The sequence below is a fragment of the Schistocerca cancellata genome, chromosome 7 (genome assembly GCF_023864275.1).
Source record: "Schistocerca cancellata isolate TAMUIC-IGC-003103 chromosome 7, iqSchCanc2.1, whole genome shotgun sequence".
In the NCBI taxonomy this organism is placed as follows: domain Eukaryota; kingdom Metazoa; phylum Arthropoda; class Insecta; order Orthoptera; family Acrididae; genus Schistocerca; species Schistocerca cancellata.
In genome coordinates this window covers 485,831,875-485,850,949 of record NC_064632.1, presented here as the reverse complement: position 1 = coordinate 485,850,949, position 19,075 = coordinate 485,831,875, and the positions used below count along the sequence as shown (strand labels likewise).

The following is a 19,075-nucleotide window of genomic DNA, read 5'->3' as shown; positions in this document are numbered from 1 at the left end:
AAAAGTAAGAGATTCCTTTACATCGCCTCCTACAACAGGCAGGAATACATCGGGCCTATTCTAACCCCAGAACCTGCAGGGAGTTTTGTTAATTATTTTCATCTATGAAGTAATAAACAATGAAGGAGTGAAAAACCCGTTAATTTATACCTTTTGGAACAAGAATGAATAAAAAGTTACTCCATTATCCTTTTCCCTTTCGATGATATTACTGTTAGTGTGGGTCTCCGTATTTGGGTTAAAGAAATTGAAAACCATAATTAGGGCCAAGGCTCCAGTTCTAGCCACTTTCGTGTATTTGTGAATTTTTTAACTTCTTTTGTATACTGGCTAATCTTACAATAGCTTATGGGTCATTCCATGTCAATTCAGTCAATTTGAGAAAATGTTCCAGCTGATAGTCTCAGATTTGGCTGAAATTTAGCACACCAATGCTACCAAGTGTGGAACACTCATGTACAAAATATCTTCAGACCCAACTTCAGGACTTCATAACTTTGGAACTATTCCACACAGTCCAGTGAAATTTTTACAACCCAGTAACATCCATTTAGAGAACACGCTCCATGAATCAAAACACCAACAACATATTTCTGAGGGAAAATAAAGAATTCCAAAATGTGATTAAAAATGTAATACGTTAAAAGGTACATATTGTAGGTGCCCTCTATGCCACATATAATTCACTCAAAAAGGGTACAGGTGGTTTTTTTTTTTTTTTTTTTTTTTTTTTTTTTTTTTTTTTTTTTTTTTTTTTGCCGAAACACACACAGAACTCATCTTGCCCATATCATTCACACAAACAGAGTTACATGCACATGAAAACAAAAATTTGAAAAATTACCTTAAAAACATGGATTTTCTAAGTGTGGTATCACAAAAGGGACAAGTGATATCCAAGCCAAATTTCAAACACTGCATAAGTAGACCATAATATAATATGTGGCAAAATTTCAACTTGTTATTGCAAGGCATTTGTGTACAATAAAAGTTGACAGAGATGTATTTGGTTACGTTTCTTTTAACACGATTTAGCAAGTAACAGCTTGTTTCACATAAAGCTGCAGCAATTGTTGTGAACCATTAGGCAACAGAAAGTTAGACAATGGTAGTTTTCAGAGACAGAATGAGTCATTCTTAGGCAGGAACAACAAAGGAAACAAGCAACAATTACAGCTTACTCATGTTTCAAGATTCTAGTTCAGACTGGTCAGTACTATTGTGGAAAGTCAGTATGGAGGCAGAAGAGTGTACTAGTGGTGCTTTTGTCCAAACAAGTTGCAGTATTGGTAGAGCGCAAGCATCTGAATGTCATAAAACAACATATGGAACAAAATGTGGCTTTCGCTTTGTACTGTATGATCTGGTTGAATCGAATCAAGATTTGTTGCTATGGAGATCCAGGATACACCCTGTGGGCACAAGAAGTACAGTTCCAGGAAACTTTAGTGTTTGTTATCATCACATGAGAGTGTTTCTGGATAAGTATTCTTTCCTACAAAGAAGTTGTTTTGATCCATTTCGGATTCATAAGAAGACAGTGAAGTGTAGCCTCAGAGAAATTGGTATAAAATCAGTATTGAAAGTGAATCAGTGCATGGGACTAACCAGGACAAAAGTTATGTTCCAGGTGTGTTACACTGCTAAAAAGATGAAGAATATTCTGATAGTTTACATGAAAGTGACTAAGAGTATCAGCCACCTACAACCACAGCGGATGAGCGATTAAATACTTCAGTGACTGCTCTTGGTTCATCTCCCACAAAGTTGGGAAAAGAGACAGGCCCAGTTATGGTAGAAGAAAACTACAAAAAGCTCAAATGGAATTAAAACACAAAATAGCTGAAACACTAATGGTGGAAGAGGAAGAACTATCTGCTCCAAAGGAACAGAAATCATGCCAGATATGCTCTGATTAGGACAAAATTGTGCATGATTTAAAAGAAAAATGTGTCATATCCACACGCAATGTCATAAAACAACATATGGAACAAAATGTGGCTTTCGCTTTGTACTGTATGATCTGGTTGAATCGAATCAAGATTTGTTGCTATGGAGATCCAGGATACACCCTGTGGGCACAAGAAGTACAGTTCCAGGAAACTTTAGTGTTTGTTATCATCACATGAGAGTGTTTCTGGATAAGTATTCTTTCCTACAAAGAAGTTGTTTTGATCCATTTCGGATTCATAAGAAGACAGTGAAGTGTAGCCTCAGAGAAATTGGTATAAAATCAGTATTGAAAGTGAATCAGTGCATGGGACTAACCAGGACAAAAGTTATGTTCCAGGTGTGTTACACTGCTAAAAAGATGAAGAATATTCTGATAGTTTACATGAAAGTGACTAAGAGTATCAGCCACCTACAACCACAGCGGATGAGCGATTAAATACTTCAGTGACTGCTCTTGGTTCATCTCCCACAAAGTTGGGAAAAGAGACAGGCCCAGTTATGGTAGAAGAAAACTACAAAAAGCTCAAATGGAATTAAAACACAAAATAGCTGAAACACTAATGGTGGAAGAGGAAGAACTATCTGCTCCAAAGGAACAGAAATCATGCCAGATATGCTCTGATTAGGACAAAATTGTGCATGATTTAAAAGAAAAATGTGTCATATCCACACGCAAAAAAAAAGTAGCTATGCTGACCCTTGCACCTTCTAGCTGGTCTATTGACTACACTGCAAAGGAATTCAATGTTTCTAGACGTATGGTAAAGCAAGCTAGGAAAATAAAAGCAACCCAAGGAGTGCTTCCACAACTTCAGCAGGCTCAGGGTAAGCAATTGAGTTCAGAAATAAAGGTGCTAGTGTCAGAGTTTTATGAAAATAATGACTACAGCCGAATAATGCCTGGAAAAGAAAGACTATGTAACGGTGAAAATGGGAAATGTATATGTACAGGTGCAAAAAAGACTGTTGCTATGCAACATATCAGAACTACATATAGAATTCAAGGATAAGTATCCCAATACCAAAGTAGGTTTATCATCTTTTTTTTCAATCTTCGGCCAAAATGGGTTGTGCCTGTAAGTGCAAGGGGAACACACAATGTTTGTGTATGTGAGACCCATAAAATGCTAAGCTGATGTTTGCTGCTATAAAGGATTCTGATCTGGATTACAGAGGTGCAATGAAGCTGCTAGTGTGTGACATTGCAGTTCCTACCAGTGCATGATACACAGGTGTGAAAAGTGTCCTGGTAAGGCAAATCTTGCAGAACACATGAATAACAAACTGTATGGTGAACTCCTTATGACTGACGATGAACTTATTTCTTATAAACAAAGGACACACATGGATCGCACAAGTCTTGAAACAAAGCAAAGTACAGTGGAAGATTTTGTTGAAATGTGTTGTCACAAAACGGACAGACTGACCACACACAGCTTCACAGCAACAGCACAATCGGCTTATATCTCCAGTTTTGTAAGGATAATTTGAAACAAGATGAAATTATAGTAACACTAGACTTTTCTGAAAATTATGCATTTATAGTTCAAGATGTCATCCAAGTGATGTGTCTGTCATGAACTTGTGCGTTTTTAGTGACTGTTTAATTCATGATGCCATTGCAGTTCATGCCCACATTCGCACTGTCATGGCATATGTGAAAAACAAGCTGCCTCACATACATTTTGCGAAATACTTCAGTGATGGGGCAGCTAGATAGTACAAAAACTGTAAAAATCCAAAAAGTTTATGCATGCATTACCATGATTTTCAGATTCACGCAGAATGGAATTTTTTCACAACAAGTCATGGTAAAAATGTATGTGATGGTATTGGTGCTACCATTAAGCGCATGGCATCACGAGCTAGTCTGCAGCACCCTACAGAAAGTCACATTCTAACACCTATTCAATTATTTACCTGGATACAGAAAAATACCTCTGGCATACAATCATTCTATGTTTTGAAAGATGAGGTGAAATCAGTCTAAGAGTTGCTAAAAAGCAGACTAGAACACGTTAAAACTGTTGCAGACACAAGGAGCCATCATCACTTCTCTCCCGTGGACTCTGACAATGTGCAGATGAGCAGACTGTCCGGTTATAACTATGGGTTCATGCACAACATGTGTCTTCACAGTGTGTCTGACGCAGGATTCAGAAGCAAAAGCAGCAACATACAACAAAGTTGCTATGTTATTGCTGTTTATGATGACAAATGGTACTTAGGATGTGTTGCAGAGTGCTGTGAAGCAGAAGGTGATGTATTTGTGAACTTCATGGCACCAGCAAGATCATTTCACTGGCCACATTTGGCGGACAGATGTTGGATTCCTTTTGAACATATTCTTATGACAGTTCCAGTTCCTGTCACAGTGCCAGGAAGACAGTACAATTTGCCCTCAATGTACAGAGTACAGTAGCTATAAGTGTGGGAGAACGTCCGTTCGAAGCACAATCAACTGGTTTTTAGTAGTTAAGGTGCAGTAAACATCAGTGATAGGTTGTGGTAATCTGTCTATATGTTGTTGCTTAGTGATTAAACAGTTGTGGGAGAGGATAAGAAGAGGCAGAACAGTTGACGATATGTTTTTACAAAATTTTGTTGTGGAACAATGGCCACATCACCAAATACACGTCAACTTCCATTGTACACAAATGTCTTGCGACAACATGCTGAATATATATCATTATGGTCTACTTATACAGTGTGTGAAATTTAGCTTGGATACCACTTGTCCCTTTTGGGCTACCACACTTCGAAAATCCATGTTTTTCAAGTAATTTTTCAAATTTTTGTATTTTCGTGTGCATGTAACTCAGTTTTTGTGACTGATATGGGGATGATGAGTTCTGTGTGTGTTAAGGCCACATTAAGCTTACCACAAAAAAATTTATACCCTTTTTGAGTGAATTATATGTGGCATAGAAGGCACCTACAATATGAACCTTTTAATGTATTACATTTTTTTAACCACATTTTGGAATTTTTTATTTTCCCTCAGAAATATGTTGTTGGTGTTTTGATTCATGGAGTGTGTTCTCTAAATGGATGTTACTGGGTTGTAAAAATTTCACTGGACTGTGTGGAATAGTTCCAAAGTTATTAAGACCTGAAGTTGGTTCTGAAGATAGATTGCCAGATGTGGGTTGCAATTTCCGGGTCACACCACCTTCTTTCACAAGTCATAATTCTGGAACTAATTGGCAGGGGAAACTAATACTTTGTACACGAGTGTTCCACACATGGTAGAATTAGTGTACTGAATTTCAGTCAAATCCGAGACTATGAGCTGGAGCCCCTGGTTGAAGTGACATGGAATGACCCTTATTATAAATGACACAATGTGCTATTCAATTTGATACAAAATAACTTCTTGGTTTGTTCTTGTTTGGGTTCATAATTTTCTGAAAAGGGCTGTGTTGAAGAAATTGAATTTTGTAGAGTTTTTCTTTAAGCAATGCTTAACCAGTTTCTCATATTCTACATGTTTAAATAAATCATCAGAAGAAAATTAATCAGTTGGGAGATAAAGTTCAGTTTTATAGTTCCATTTCTCAGGCGTTTCAATATTGTACAAACCATAAACTATTCTACTTCTATGACCATTAACAGACCCACACTATTTTGGTTCTCTGTTAAGGCCATGGTAGAGACATGTATGCCCCCTCCTCCCTGTATGGGAGTTACGGTATTTGTATAAGTGCAGGTTGTGATGCATGAACGATTACATATGGAAGTTTGGGTCTGGAAATCGACCCCTCGCATGAAGCAGTAAATCCGAGTTCAAGTCCCACTCCGGCACAAATTTTCATTGTCATGATTTCATTATATAGCTGCCCATATTTGCAACTGCAAATATATTTCATGTAGACACATATGTGTCCTGTTTTGAATGTCTCTAGACATTTACTTGAAACATCACAATAGACAGTTGTTCTATATTTTAACTAGACAAATTTTGTGTAAGCAGGACTATTTGAGATATTTCTGGTATTTTTATATCAAGATAGATCTAGCTCATGACCTTGCCTGTGTATCTCTATCAATTTAGCTATTTCTGCAAAATAGTACAACATGCAATACAAATCATGAAAATATAACATTTTTTAACTCAAGGTTTTTGAGGCAACCAAAGAATAAGAGATTTCAGTATTCTCTCAGTGAAGTTACAAATGCACTGGAAGGTTTTGAGGGAATGAAGATTGCTATTGCAAGCAAGTTACACAATGCTCCAGGACAACAAGAAATAAGATTTCTGGTCTATCCCCTGAAAATCTACAAGGCACTGCAGCCAAATTCTGTCATAAGGGGGGGGGGGGGGGGGTTATTATGCACTTGGGTCTGGAATGTTTGGGGTTTCCAGTTACCAAGGAAACTATGTATGCCTATGCATAAACTCACTGAAAATATAAAATCTGTTAAGTTCTAAGGCTACACTGCAAACAATCAACCTGCAAAAAAAAATATATACAGCTGTCTTAAGAGAGAGGCAACTTTCTCACAAAAAGGTGCTGAATGTTAATGGAGCTCGAGTCTGTTACTGGGGAGAAAAATAAGAAACTGGTTCCAGGAAGTATCTGAAACTCTGAATAATAAGGATATGTCATATGGCCCTAAAAGAGTTTTCAATATGGGTGAGACCTCTTTTTTTGACTCCTGATGGGGAATTAATCGTACGTTGTTTCTAGACAAATAATTAAAGTACTTTTTGTTAACTGTTTTTCTGTATGTCTCAATTGCTGCAACTTTTAATTACTCGTTAAATTCTAGAAACTTTAGCACACTGCCAAAACCACATGGTTTGAGACAAAGAAGAAATATTTTGTTCCCTTAATCAGATTCATAAAAGCAACAACAATGCTAAGTCCTATCAAAATCTGAGACAATGGCTATCAAATCATTTTTAGTCATGGAATGACCCAAGTGTAATAATTGCAGACTTCAAGAAGATTTTAATAATTCCAATTCCAGTGAAAGCTGGTGCTGAGAGGTATGAATATTTCATAAGTTTAGTAGTTTATGGTTGCAAAATGCTAACACAAATTATTTACAGATGAATGGGAAAACTGGTAGATTTCAGAGAAATGTACAAACACGTGAGGCAGTACAGACTACACATCCTCTTAGATGATAGGTTAAGGAAAGCCAAACCTATATTTATGACTTTTGTAGATTTATAGAAAGCTTTTGACAATGTTGACTGGAATACTCTAGTTGAAATTCTGAAGGAAGCAGGGATAAAATACAGGGAGTGTGTGGTTATATACAACTTGTATCGATCCCAGAGAGCAGTTATATTGATCAAGGGGCATGAATGGGGATAAGTGGTTGAGCCTATTCCTTTCATACATTCAGTAAGCATTAAACACAAGTTTAATTTGGAGGATGAATTTAAGTTCAAGTATAAGAAATTAAAACAGTGACATGTGCCGACGACATTGTAATTCTATCAGAGACCGTAACAGACTTGGAACAGCAGTTGAATGGAATGGACAGTGTTTTGAAAGGATATAAAATTAGCATCACCAAAAGCAAAACAAGGGTAACACGATGTAGTCTTATTAAATCAAACAATGCTAAGGTAATTAGATCAGGAAATGAGACACTATAGTAGAAGATGAATTTTGCTATTTCAGCAGCAAAATAAATGACAACTGAAGTAGAGAAGATATAAACCGTGGACTGGCAACGGCAAGAAACGTATTTCCAAAGAAGCAAAATTTGTAAACACGGAATATAGATTTAATTATCAGGAAGGCTTTTCTGAAATTATTTCTCTGGAATGCAGCCTTATATGGAAGTGAAATGCGGATGACACACCATTTACAGAATAAAATGGAAGCTTTTGAAATATGGTGCTGCAGAAAAATGCTAAAGATTTGATGGGTAGATCATGTAACCATAGGATATTGTGAGTCATCAATGGATCACCAACTTAGTACTGGAGATAAGTTTCGGGTGTTAAAAATTATAGGGGGGAGACCACGAGATGAACTCCATAAGTACGTTGAAAAGGATGTAGGTCGCAGTAGTTACTCAGGGATACATGCACAGTATTGACAACCACGAGTTGCATCACACAAGTCTTTGAACTAAAGATCACAATCCATTTTTGTAGCTCAATGTAAACTATAATATGGGATTCATGTCACAGCGGTAATATTATTGTAATTTTGACGCCATCTGTCCAAGCATGGTTGGTGAACGACACGATTGGCAACAATAGTAATTAACCTATACTCAAACATTTCCTCAGTTCATTTTTTTTACGATTATCATTATTACTACTATCGTAGCCTATTTTAATTAGCTGAAAATGCGTAATTACAACTCCTTGTTACATGCTTTTTTTCCCATAAAGGTCCAAGTATTAAACTTTGTAGATTGTTTATTATGCTTGTATGCCTGTTGTAACAGATCCGTTATTGACATAAAGAAGCGTGATCAACGTACGTAAAACAAATTAATTATTTCATAACAGCTGTCACATTGTGAATGAATAAAATGACATGTACCAAATGCGTTAATCAGGCAAAGAAATGCTACAAACAGGGAGTGCACATTTCTGTAACCCTCTCTCGCAAAATAACGACATTCGTACTTAATAACGTATAAAAGAAACACAAACCCTTAATGCGTAGCTCAATGTCAAGTTTCCTCAAAATACTTCCAATGCATTGGGGATACAGTGTTTTGTAAACAATGAAAAAATGCACTTAAGGTAACAAATTCTGCTTGTCTAGCTATACCATAAAACATGTCAAAAAATATTGGCCATATTTTAAAACATAAAGTTACGATAAATCGAGTCACACTCTCCCACAACACGTAAAATACGTACGCCCGTATTACACAATGCACAAACATCTTTCTGTACGTGACATTAACCGAAAAAAAATCTAATATCACTTCAACCTTACCATATTTTCCTATACTCGTCCATAGCAAGTATCGGGATTTTTAAACAATCAACACATGGCGCTGTCACAACATTCAAACAATGACACCACAAAGCTCTAAAACGAAAGCTACCCCACATCTATTAACCATAACCACAACAAAACTCTCATTTGAATATCATCTTTGGTTAACAACCAGTAATTTAGTAGTTCGAGTAAACCTTAAGGGAAGAAACTAATTTCTCCTCAAATAAAGATTTAAAGGGAGATTACGGCGAGAAAGGTCAGTGTGACCTCTCCGGAAAACACAAAACTTTGGCATAAATTGCCAATGCAATCCATGACTTACCAGAAGAATATCTCCATAAGGAGACGCAACATTTAATAACATCTAGCAAAAGGCAAGCTGCAATAACAAATACATTATCAGATAAGCAATCGGCATCTTAGACATTTAACAACTTAAGGTTACCGTACCTTAAGATCTCCCCAGAAAAACAAGAAAGAAGATGTCGGTCATCCAATGGAGTTTGTGCTCGACAAAAGAAAATTCTTCACGGGAAACAGAAGATGTTTCCATTAGAACAAGACACTTCCAGTACCTCAGGTAGGAGATGAGGTAAAAGTCACAATAAGGGTCAGTCAGTTTATGAGAAACACAAATTTAACAGCTGTGGAAAATTCTCAAGTTAACCCTGAGGGTAATCCTGCATAAAGAGCCACACAACATGTAACGACCCATACTAGTTTTACTCTTATTCAACAAATTGACAGCAACATATCTCCAGAAAGTTTTGCACATTTTCAGAGACCTCAAAATTTTTACAAAACTACTGATAGTGGACCATTTGTGGCAGACCAGAGAAAAAAATAGGTCGTGTGCACTCAATACCCTTAGGAAAGTTTTTGTATGTCTCCCTGCCAGAAATCAAGAATGCAGTCATCGGCATCTCTTCTGTTGGCAAAAATGAAATAAAAATATAATTAAAATCTTCAGACAAAAGAATTTCTTTGTTTATAACAAAGTAGTAAAGAAAAAAATATGGAGCCTACATTCTCTCCTTTCTGTTTCACAAACCAGGAGTAATCAGAAAAATCGACATGGCCCTGGTAAAAGCGGAGATTTTGGATGTCATGTAATTTGTTTAACCAGATTTACCAAAAAATATGGTTCAGATCAAATAGTGAAATTACAAACCTTACTGGAGACAACATCAGTACATGGAAGAAGATGCCCTGTTGATTTATATGAGGGTTGGAACTTTAATAGTGGCAACTACTTATTTACAGCTCGTACAAAATAGATACATGTTTCAAAGTTTTACTGACATTCAACCAAGAGCTGCATCACACAAGTCTTTGAACTGAAGATCACAATCCAGCATTGTGTATATCCCGTTGCCAGCGATGTAGAAGTCACAGGATACTCTTAGCATTGCCAGTTGTGCTGACAGTTCGAGCGGCGCGTTCTATTACCCGACGAATTTGTAGCAGTTCTGAAGTGAATGCCATGAAGTGTTTCCTTCAGTTTAGAAAACGAGTTGAACTTACGAGCGTTTAAGTCAGGGGAGTGCAGTAGCTGGTACAGCACTTAGCAGCCTCATCAGTCAAACAAATCAGTAACGGCTTGCGCTGTATGTGCTTCAGCATTGTCCTGCAAAATGATGGTCAGGTTCTGCAGAAAGTCTCATCATTTCTGTCTCTATACTATTCATTTTTGGAACACAACCTACGACCAGCTTAAAGACAGAAGTGATGACACTTTCTGCAGGACCTGACTATCATTTTGCGGACAATGCTGTTCAGGATCGCTACTTGGTGTGGAACACGAAAGGCAGCAGCATGTTTGACCTGCTCAAGTTGATCTACCACTAATTCAGTAATCTCTCGAAAGAAATACGCCCAAGGATTAGGTAAGTTGGCAAATACTGTGTCTAACTTCACAGAAGATACAACAACAACACCCCTGGGCTGGCTCTTGGTTCCCCTTTGATATAGCAAGTCCCGCTCTTCAGACCTCCTGCGTCCAATTCTAGACATGTGAGCTTAAACTTCAATGCATTAACCAAAGACCCCAACTCGACAGTTAATTTCTTATGATGATCTTGCAAACCTAATATGCCCATATCCTCTATCCGATTGGTTAAATGCACTAACTGTGCCCGCACCCTCTCCAATTGACTGTCACTAGGTTGAGTGCCTTCCAAAGCACCCATTGTGTGCTCAAGGCCCCTGCTGCTGCTTTGCACCTGAATTCCTCTTCTTGAGGATGTTAAGGGGGAGTTTGTTGTCGTTAGACATTTACTCCACTTAGATGGGTTGAAGTTTACTGTGACGTTTGGGAATAACTGGGACGGTTGTGCATGTTTAGGTACATATGATTGCCGGTCAGAGACAGGCGGTAGGTCACGTGAATTGACAGGTATGCATCGGCTAGGGGCCTTTACTTGACTGGCCCTGTCGACGCCTGGGACTGTCAGAGCGGATATTTGATGATGATGGTGATGGATGTCGGGCGCAGTGAGGAGGAGAGTCTTCTAAGTCCTCCTGGCGCCTGGGTACCTCTTCTTGTCCTTCTTCTTCTTCTTGTTGTAGTATGTGTCTGCTTGTGACACTTTAGGATGTGTCACATCCTCCCAGTTGGCAGCTTCGGTGTCTTCGGCGGTCCTCGCCCCTTGTTGTTGGCTTGCGTTCTCTTCTTCTTCTTCTTGTTCAAGGCCCCTAACAGCCTTGAACAAATATTCGAAGGCTGCTTCTGTCTCACCCATCACCGCCGGCTTCACGTCAACCGGTAACACGAAAGCGGGCCACGAAGCCCAGAACACTGCCCTCAATAGGCTGGCGCCTTATCGCCAACTCATAAACAAGGTGGTCGTTCCTCAACAGGCCGATCCTTGGCACTGCCTGACTGCCATTCAAATAAGGCACCTGAAACAATCAACAACGAATACAATATGGTGCAACACTAACAGAAATAAAATTCAAACGAACAGCAACTGGAATGGCAATATCACAAACGTAACCATGCCCTGCTACCAGTTGAAATCTGTTTTCGCAGGACAGAGTGGATCAGGTTGTGGAAAGGGATCCAAATCAGTTGCTGTTAGTAGCACAAACATACAAACTTTATTTTGCTAAAACACTTAATCACACATACCCTTAAAAGAATTCAGAAACAATATGGCTTTAGGCCAGAACACAATTTATTAAAATTGCCTTAAGGAATACTCATGGCTGAAGGCCTTAGTTACAAAATAGAAGAACTGAGGGCTTAAGGCCTGAATAACAAGAATTTCAGCAAGAAAATTTTAAAACGTTTTATACATATAACCTTTCAACTTTTAACTTAAGACGGCTGAAGGCCTTATTTTAAAATATTTCACGTAGAAGTTCAGCTGAAGGCCACATACTGAACATTAAAACAAACTAAACTAATGCACGGCTGAAGGCCTCGCACAGTACTTGAGACTAAAAGAAAATCACAATCCAAAACAACAGAACAGTGGTGCTCAGAAGTGTTATACATATAACCTTTCAACTTTTAATTTAAGACAGCTGAAGGCCTTATCTTAAAATATTTCATGTAGAAGTTCAGCTGAAGGCCACATACTGAACATTAAAACAAACTAAATTAATGCACAGCTGAAGGCCTCGCACAGTACTTGAGACTAAAAGAAAATCACAATCCAAAACAACAGAACAGTGGTGCTCAGAAATGTTCCAAGGGTCGGCCTGAGGATGAAATCCTAACGTAAGTTTAGTTGAGACAGGCAGCCAAATGTAATACTAAATAATCAGATGGCTACACGACCTAGGTATTGCTGAAGAAGCAACTAACAACTTAATCAATTCCCTTCCACCTGACAAATGGCACAACAACCGAAAATATCAGCGAGGACAAAGATACCAGCAGCTCTATGTCTTGTCAATTGGCATCTAAATACAGTCAAGGCACAATAACCACACAAAAAGTGAACAACACCAAGGCTGTTGAACTGCACGCTGTGCCAGACAGCATCGACATGGCGAGGAAAACACACTGCTGGAAAACTATGCTAATGACCAGGGCAGGTAACTGGAATGTTAACGGCCACAAGGCAGAAGATACCGCTGGTGCACTTCACTAATAAGTTACAATCAATTCAATAGTTAAGCACCATACAGGAAGACAGCTGCAACATTTTGCTGACTCCAGCACACCATACGTTGCTGCTTGCAGAAACGGCCCAGAAAGCAACAACTGGCAATGAATGAAGAGATGTCACCGCAGTTGAGGTTTCATAACAGGTTAACTGATTACTCAACTCCAGTATCCACGTTTGGTGGGAGACGAACTTTGCAGCTCTCACAGTGCCTCATAAATCCGCCCACGCGTGCACGCTGCCAGCGACTCCGGCCTAACCTCGCACTGCAGAGACTTCCTCGCTGCTCTGTCACAACCAACCGACTGCCTCACACATCACACATGGAAATATAGTGGTCTCACCAAAGATGGTACAGCAGTACTAGTATCGATAAGCGGAGACTTCCTTGCTGCTCTGTCGCAACCAACCAACTGCCTCATACACCACACAGAAATATAGCGGTCACACCAAAGATGGTACAGTAGTACTAGTATCAATAAGAGCTGCTGATACCTCTGATGGAGGCAAGTCAGCAACTCGTTATGGTAGTAACTCAGGGAGCAATAAGACGCCACTTGATTGTGAGGAAATGCCAAAGAAGAAACGGCATCAACGCGAGCCGCCACGGCTCAGTCAATTTCTTTGCCTGAAGTTTCTTGACGAAAGACAAACTGGTAAACCAGTTGTCACCAGTAATATTTCTGATTGTACCTTGTACTGAATTACTGGCATTATATGGTCCCTCTGATTGCTTACCGATGTTCGGTTCTAAATTCAAAGTGTAAGCTGTTTTTACATCAACCAAAGCAAACACTTTTAATCCATACTTTGTAGGTTTGTTAGGAATATATTGCTTGAATGGGCAGTTTCCGCTAAATGACAAAAGCTGTTCGTCAACAGCAAGATATTCACCAAGTGAATAATAGTTTTGGCAATTGTTCATGAATAGTTCAAGTACCTCTCTGATAGCAGCCAACTTGTCAATCTCTATGCGAAGACCTCTGTCATGGATATTATCAAGCCTCAGACATCTGAACAGACACCTGAATTGGTTTTCACTCGTGCATAAATAACATGATTCAAGTCCATTTACCTTTGAATTATCCCACAATTTCGATATGCTCTTCTGAGAACATCTCAAAGATCCACACAGGTATAACAAAGCAATGAAAGCTCTGATCTCTATTGCATCTGTTTCTTTAGCATCCCTTTCCATAGGGAAGTTAACACGACCTGCATTGATGTAGACAGGGTGTTACAAAAAGGTACGGCCAAACTTTCAGCAAACATTCCTCACACACAAATAAAGAAAAGATGTTATGTGGACATGTGTCCGGAAACGCTTACTTTCCATGTTTGAGCTCATTTTATTACTTCTCTTCAAATCACATTAATCATGGAATGGAAACACACAGCAACAGAACGTACCAGCGTGACTTCAAACATTTTGTTACAGGAAATGTTCAAAATGTCCTCCATTAGCGAGGATACATGCACCCATCCTCCGTCGCATGGTATCCCTGATGCGGCGATGCAGCCCTGGAGAATGGGGTATTGTATCACAGCCGTCCACAATACGAGCACCAAGAGCCTCTACGTTTGGTACCAGGATTGCGTAGACAAGAGCTTTTAAATGCCCCATAAGTGAAAGTCAAGAGGGTTGAGATCAGGAGAGCGTGGAGGCCATGGAATCGATCCGCCTCTACCAATCCATCGGTCACCGAATCTGTTGTTGAGAAGCGTACGAACACTTCGACTGAAATGTGCATTAGCTCCATCGTGCATGAACCACATGTTGTGTCGTACTTGTAAAGGTACATGTTCTAGCAGCACAGGTAGAGTATCCCGTATGAAATCATGATAACGTGCTCCGTTGAGCGTAGGTGGAAGAACATGGGGCCCAATCAAGACATCACCAACAATGCCTGCCCAAACGTTCACAGAAAATCTGTGTTGATGGCGTGATTGCACAATTGCGTGCGGATTCTCGTCAGCCCACACATGTTGATTGTGAAAATTTACAATTTGATCACGTTGGAATGAAGCCTCATCCGTAAAGAGAACATTTGCACTGAAATGAGGATTGACACATTGTTGGATGAACCATTCGCAGAAGTGTACCCGTGGAGGCCAATCAGCTGCAGATAGTGCCTGCACACGCTGTACATGGTACGGAAACAACTGGTTCTCCCGTAGCACTCTCCATACAGTGACGTGGTCAACGTTACCTTGTACAGGAACAACTTCTCTGACGCTGACATTAGGGTTATCGTCAACAGCACGAAGAATTGCCTCGTCCATTGCAGGTGTCCTCGTCGTTCTAGGTCTTCCCCAGTCGAGAGTCATAGGCTGGAATGTTCCGTGCTCCCTAAGACGCCAATCAATTGCTTCGAACGTCTTCCTGTCGGGACACCTTCGTTCTGTTAATCTGTCTCGATACAAACGTACCGCGCCATCAAATGGGCATCTGCCAACTCCGCATTTGTAAACATTGCACTGACCGCAAAACCACGTTCGTGATGAACACTAACCTGTTGATGCTACGTACAAATTAACTGTAACATGGAAATTAAGCGTTTCCGGACACATGTCCACATAACATCTATTTTTTATTTGTGTGTGAGGAATGTTTCCTGAAAGTTTGGCAGTACCTTTTTGTATCACCCTGTATATTCATGAATGTTGTCATAATGCTAATTATGTTTTCATCCAAGAACAAATTCAGAATTTCTATTTCCGTCTTTTTAAACAAGCTTGATTTTTTGGTCCAGGCAAATGAGTAATAATATTACAAATGCGTAATAATATTACAATATCTGCTTCTAACCTTGGTAGGATATTTATTTTTACTCCATTTAGTTATTCCATAAAATTTTTAAAAACATTATCAGCGACCTATTAAAATTAAAATTTAAAGATTAGACAGTCTTGATCGCAACTTTTTATTTTTGTTGGAGTGACCAGTTTCTATTCTATTCAAGAACCATCTTCAGACTCCAGAACGGTGGGTGGACTCCGTGGAGCAAGTTGCGCCCACCCTCGACGCTGGAATAAGCATCCAGCATCGAGGGTGGGCCAACTTGCTCCACGGAGTCCACCCACTGTTCTGGAGTCTGAAGATGGTTCTTAAATAGAATCGAAACTGGTCACTCCAACAAAAATAAAAAGTTGCGATCAAGAATGTTTTAATCTTTAAATTTTAGTTATTCCATCTTTCCCCCCCAAAAAAATGCATCCTCTTGAGTTACTTCTTCGTGTGACATATATTCATCATTTTCTGACACTTACTATCCTGTTCCTGAATCATGACCACTTTCATGAACACAACCCTCAGTCTCTGGGTCAGCACTATCACTGTGAGCATCTTCATCTCACAGCTCATCGAACCATTCCAGCCATACATTAGGATTGCTGTGACTCGCCGATCTTTCAAAGTGCCAGCCATTCAGCAGAAGCGCCACCTAAGCGGCCAGCCAGCGGCCGCTAGACTTGGACTCAGTTATGATTTGACTGTTAAAGTGTACACACGTCTTACTCTGTTTACTTGATCTGTGACTTTCATGTGTTGCGTCTTCCTTGAAATATATTTGTTCAACTTGAAGTTATAACAATTGGCGACGAGGTAGTGATTTTTTTTTCCGTTGTTGACCCACATGTTTCCATGGCTACTTTAGAGCAACTATTGCAAGATCTCATAGAACAGCAAACGCTTCTCACAAATGCGATTCGTGATTTCGTCGCGGCATCAAATGCGGGGCGTCTCTCATCGTTGTCTCTACCTCCTTTTCCTCCTTACGACGAGATGGCCGAATACTGGTCCGATTACGAAAAACGTCTTCGACAGCACTTCTTGGCGTTTCATGTCGCAGACAAACATGCAAGTCTCTGTTCCTTTCATGGATTTCACCTCAAATGTATCGGTCGTTGTCGCAATTGGCTCCTTTGAAGGATCCTGCGTCTTTGTCCTTTGCTGAAATGTGCTCACTCCTGTCCGTCTATTTTCAAAAGCAAATGCATGTGGTAGCCTCTCGTGTTGCCTTTTATCGTTGTCAAAAACAACCGACTCTATCCTATCGCGCTTGGGCTGCTGAACTTCACGGCCTCTGTAGAAAGTGTCAATTTGTTACTGAAGTTCACAAAGAATCCTACGCCGATTCCATGGTACGGGATGCTACTATGCGATCGGCGCCCGACAAAGAAGTTAGCCAACGTGCCCTTCAGTTGGCAAATTCGACTCTAGATGAAGTCCTATCCATCGCTCAGTCTTTTGAAATTTCTCGCGCCGCTGGAGCGCAAGTAGAGGAATGGGGCGACGTCGGGGAATCACAACCTCTGTGCGATGTTGACGAAGCGTGTGGCGTGTCCCCGCCAGCCGACGTGGCCGCAGTACGCCCTCAAGCGCAGCCTCGGCCAAACCGTCAACAAACCTCTAAGAAACTGCAGCAAAACCCACGGCAGCTTTCTTCATGTCCGCGGTGTTTTACGAAACATTCACGAGAAGATTGTCCACAACGTTGGGCCGTGTGTCACAAATGCAAAAAAAAAAAAAAAAAAAAAGGGTCATGTGTCTTCCGTTTGCAAATCCGACCGCATACATGATGTTCTTGAACATGACGCTGATTCTGATTCTGTGTTGTCTGTCAATTGTACTTCTTCCCTTTCAGGGAAGTTATTCCTCACTGTCCAAATACTTGGTCGAGATGTTCGCATGCAGGTGGATACTGTTTCTGCTGCCACTATCATCAATTCTCAGACGTATCTTCAGTTGGGTTCTCCAGCCCTGTCACCTGTCACTAGGCAATTACGGACTTACAATAAACAGAAGATTTCTCTCTTGGGACAATTTGATGCTGAGGTATCTTACAAATCTGTCGTTCAAACTGTTCCCATAATTGTGGTCAACCATAATAATGTGGAGAAACTTTTTGGTTTCGATGCCTTTCGCGTTTTTGGGTTCTCCATAGATGACTCTGTCACTATCGTCTCTGATGCTATTCCTTATACTCAATTGGATTCCTTGTCGACGACATTTTCTCCTGGGTTAGACCGTGCAAACGACTTTGAAGCTCATATCACACTCAAATCCACTGTCGGTCTAAGTTTTTTCGGGCTCGGCGCATTCCTGTGGCCCTTCATGATCAGGTCAAACGGGAGCTGGATGTCTCACTGCTTCAGGGGTCTTTCTTCCTGTCACTTCCAGTGACTGGTCCTCTCCTGTCGTTGTTGTTGCTAAGCCAAATGGTGATATTCCTCTCTGTAGCGATTTCAAAGCCACTGCAGATGCTCAGTGCCTTATCGACGCTTACCCTATGCCTAGACCTGAAGAATTGTTCACTAAACTTGCTGGAGGCCAGTATTTTTCTAAACTTGACCTGTCAGACGCTTATCATCAACTTCCTCTCGACGCTGCTTCCCGGCAGTTTCTGGTCCTTAACACACCTTTCAGCCTCTATCAATACCAATGATTGCCGTTCGGGGTAGCCCACGCCCCTGCTCTCTTTCAGCGATTCTTGGAACAATTGTTGCTCACTGTCCCTGGTTGTATAAATTACCAGGACAACATTGTTGTCACTGGCTCCACCACTGACGAACATCTTCAAAATCTCCGCACACTTTTTCATGACCGAGCGAGGTGGCGCAGTGGTTAGCGCACTGGACTCGCATTCGGGAGGACGACGGTTCAATCCCGTCTCTGGCCATCCTGATTTAGGTTTTCCGTGATTTCCCTAAATCGCTTCCGGCAAATGCCGGGATGGTTCCTTTGAAAGGGCACGGCCGATTTCCTTCCCCATCCTTCCCTCACCCGAGCTTGCGCTCCGTCTCTAATGACCTCGTTGTCGACGGGACGTTAAACACTAATATCCTCCTCCTCCTTTTTCATGTCTTACAGACTGCCGGTCTTAAGTGTAATCTTCAGAAATCAAAATTTTTTCAGTTATCTATCACGTACTTGGGGTTTCAACTCTCTCGGGATGGTATTTGTGCGCTTCAGCAAACTGTCGCTGTGTTTGATGCCCTTCCTCGCCCTACATCTGTTAAGGAACTGCAGGCCTTCTTGGGGAAAATAGCATACTATCACAAGTTTTTACCATCTGC

General features: G+C 40.3%; 1 protein-coding gene and 1 non-coding gene across 3 annotated transcripts in view; one reads left to right on the top strand and one right to left on the bottom strand.

The window, feature by feature from the left end:
• The window catches only part of LOC126092134 (little elongation complex subunit 2-like), a 266,729-nt gene extending 257,721 nt beyond the window's left edge, over positions 1-9,008 (bottom strand). For both annotated transcript variants that reach the window (XM_049907590.1, XM_049907591.1), the window contains exon 1: positions 8,877-9,008. In XM_049907590.1, the coding sequence (XP_049763547.1) occupies positions 8,877-8,995 (119 nt within the window). In that variant the 5' untranslated portion in view covers positions 8,996-9,008. The remainder of the gene's footprint in view (positions 1-8,876) is intronic.
• Positions 9,009-18,605: 9,597 nt separating this feature from the next.
• Trnaa-cgc (transfer RNA alanine (anticodon CGC)) lies at positions 18,606-18,678 on the top strand. The gene has a single exon. It is a non-coding gene; the product is annotated as a tRNA-Ala (tRNA).
• Positions 18,679-19,075: the final 397 nt, after the last annotated feature.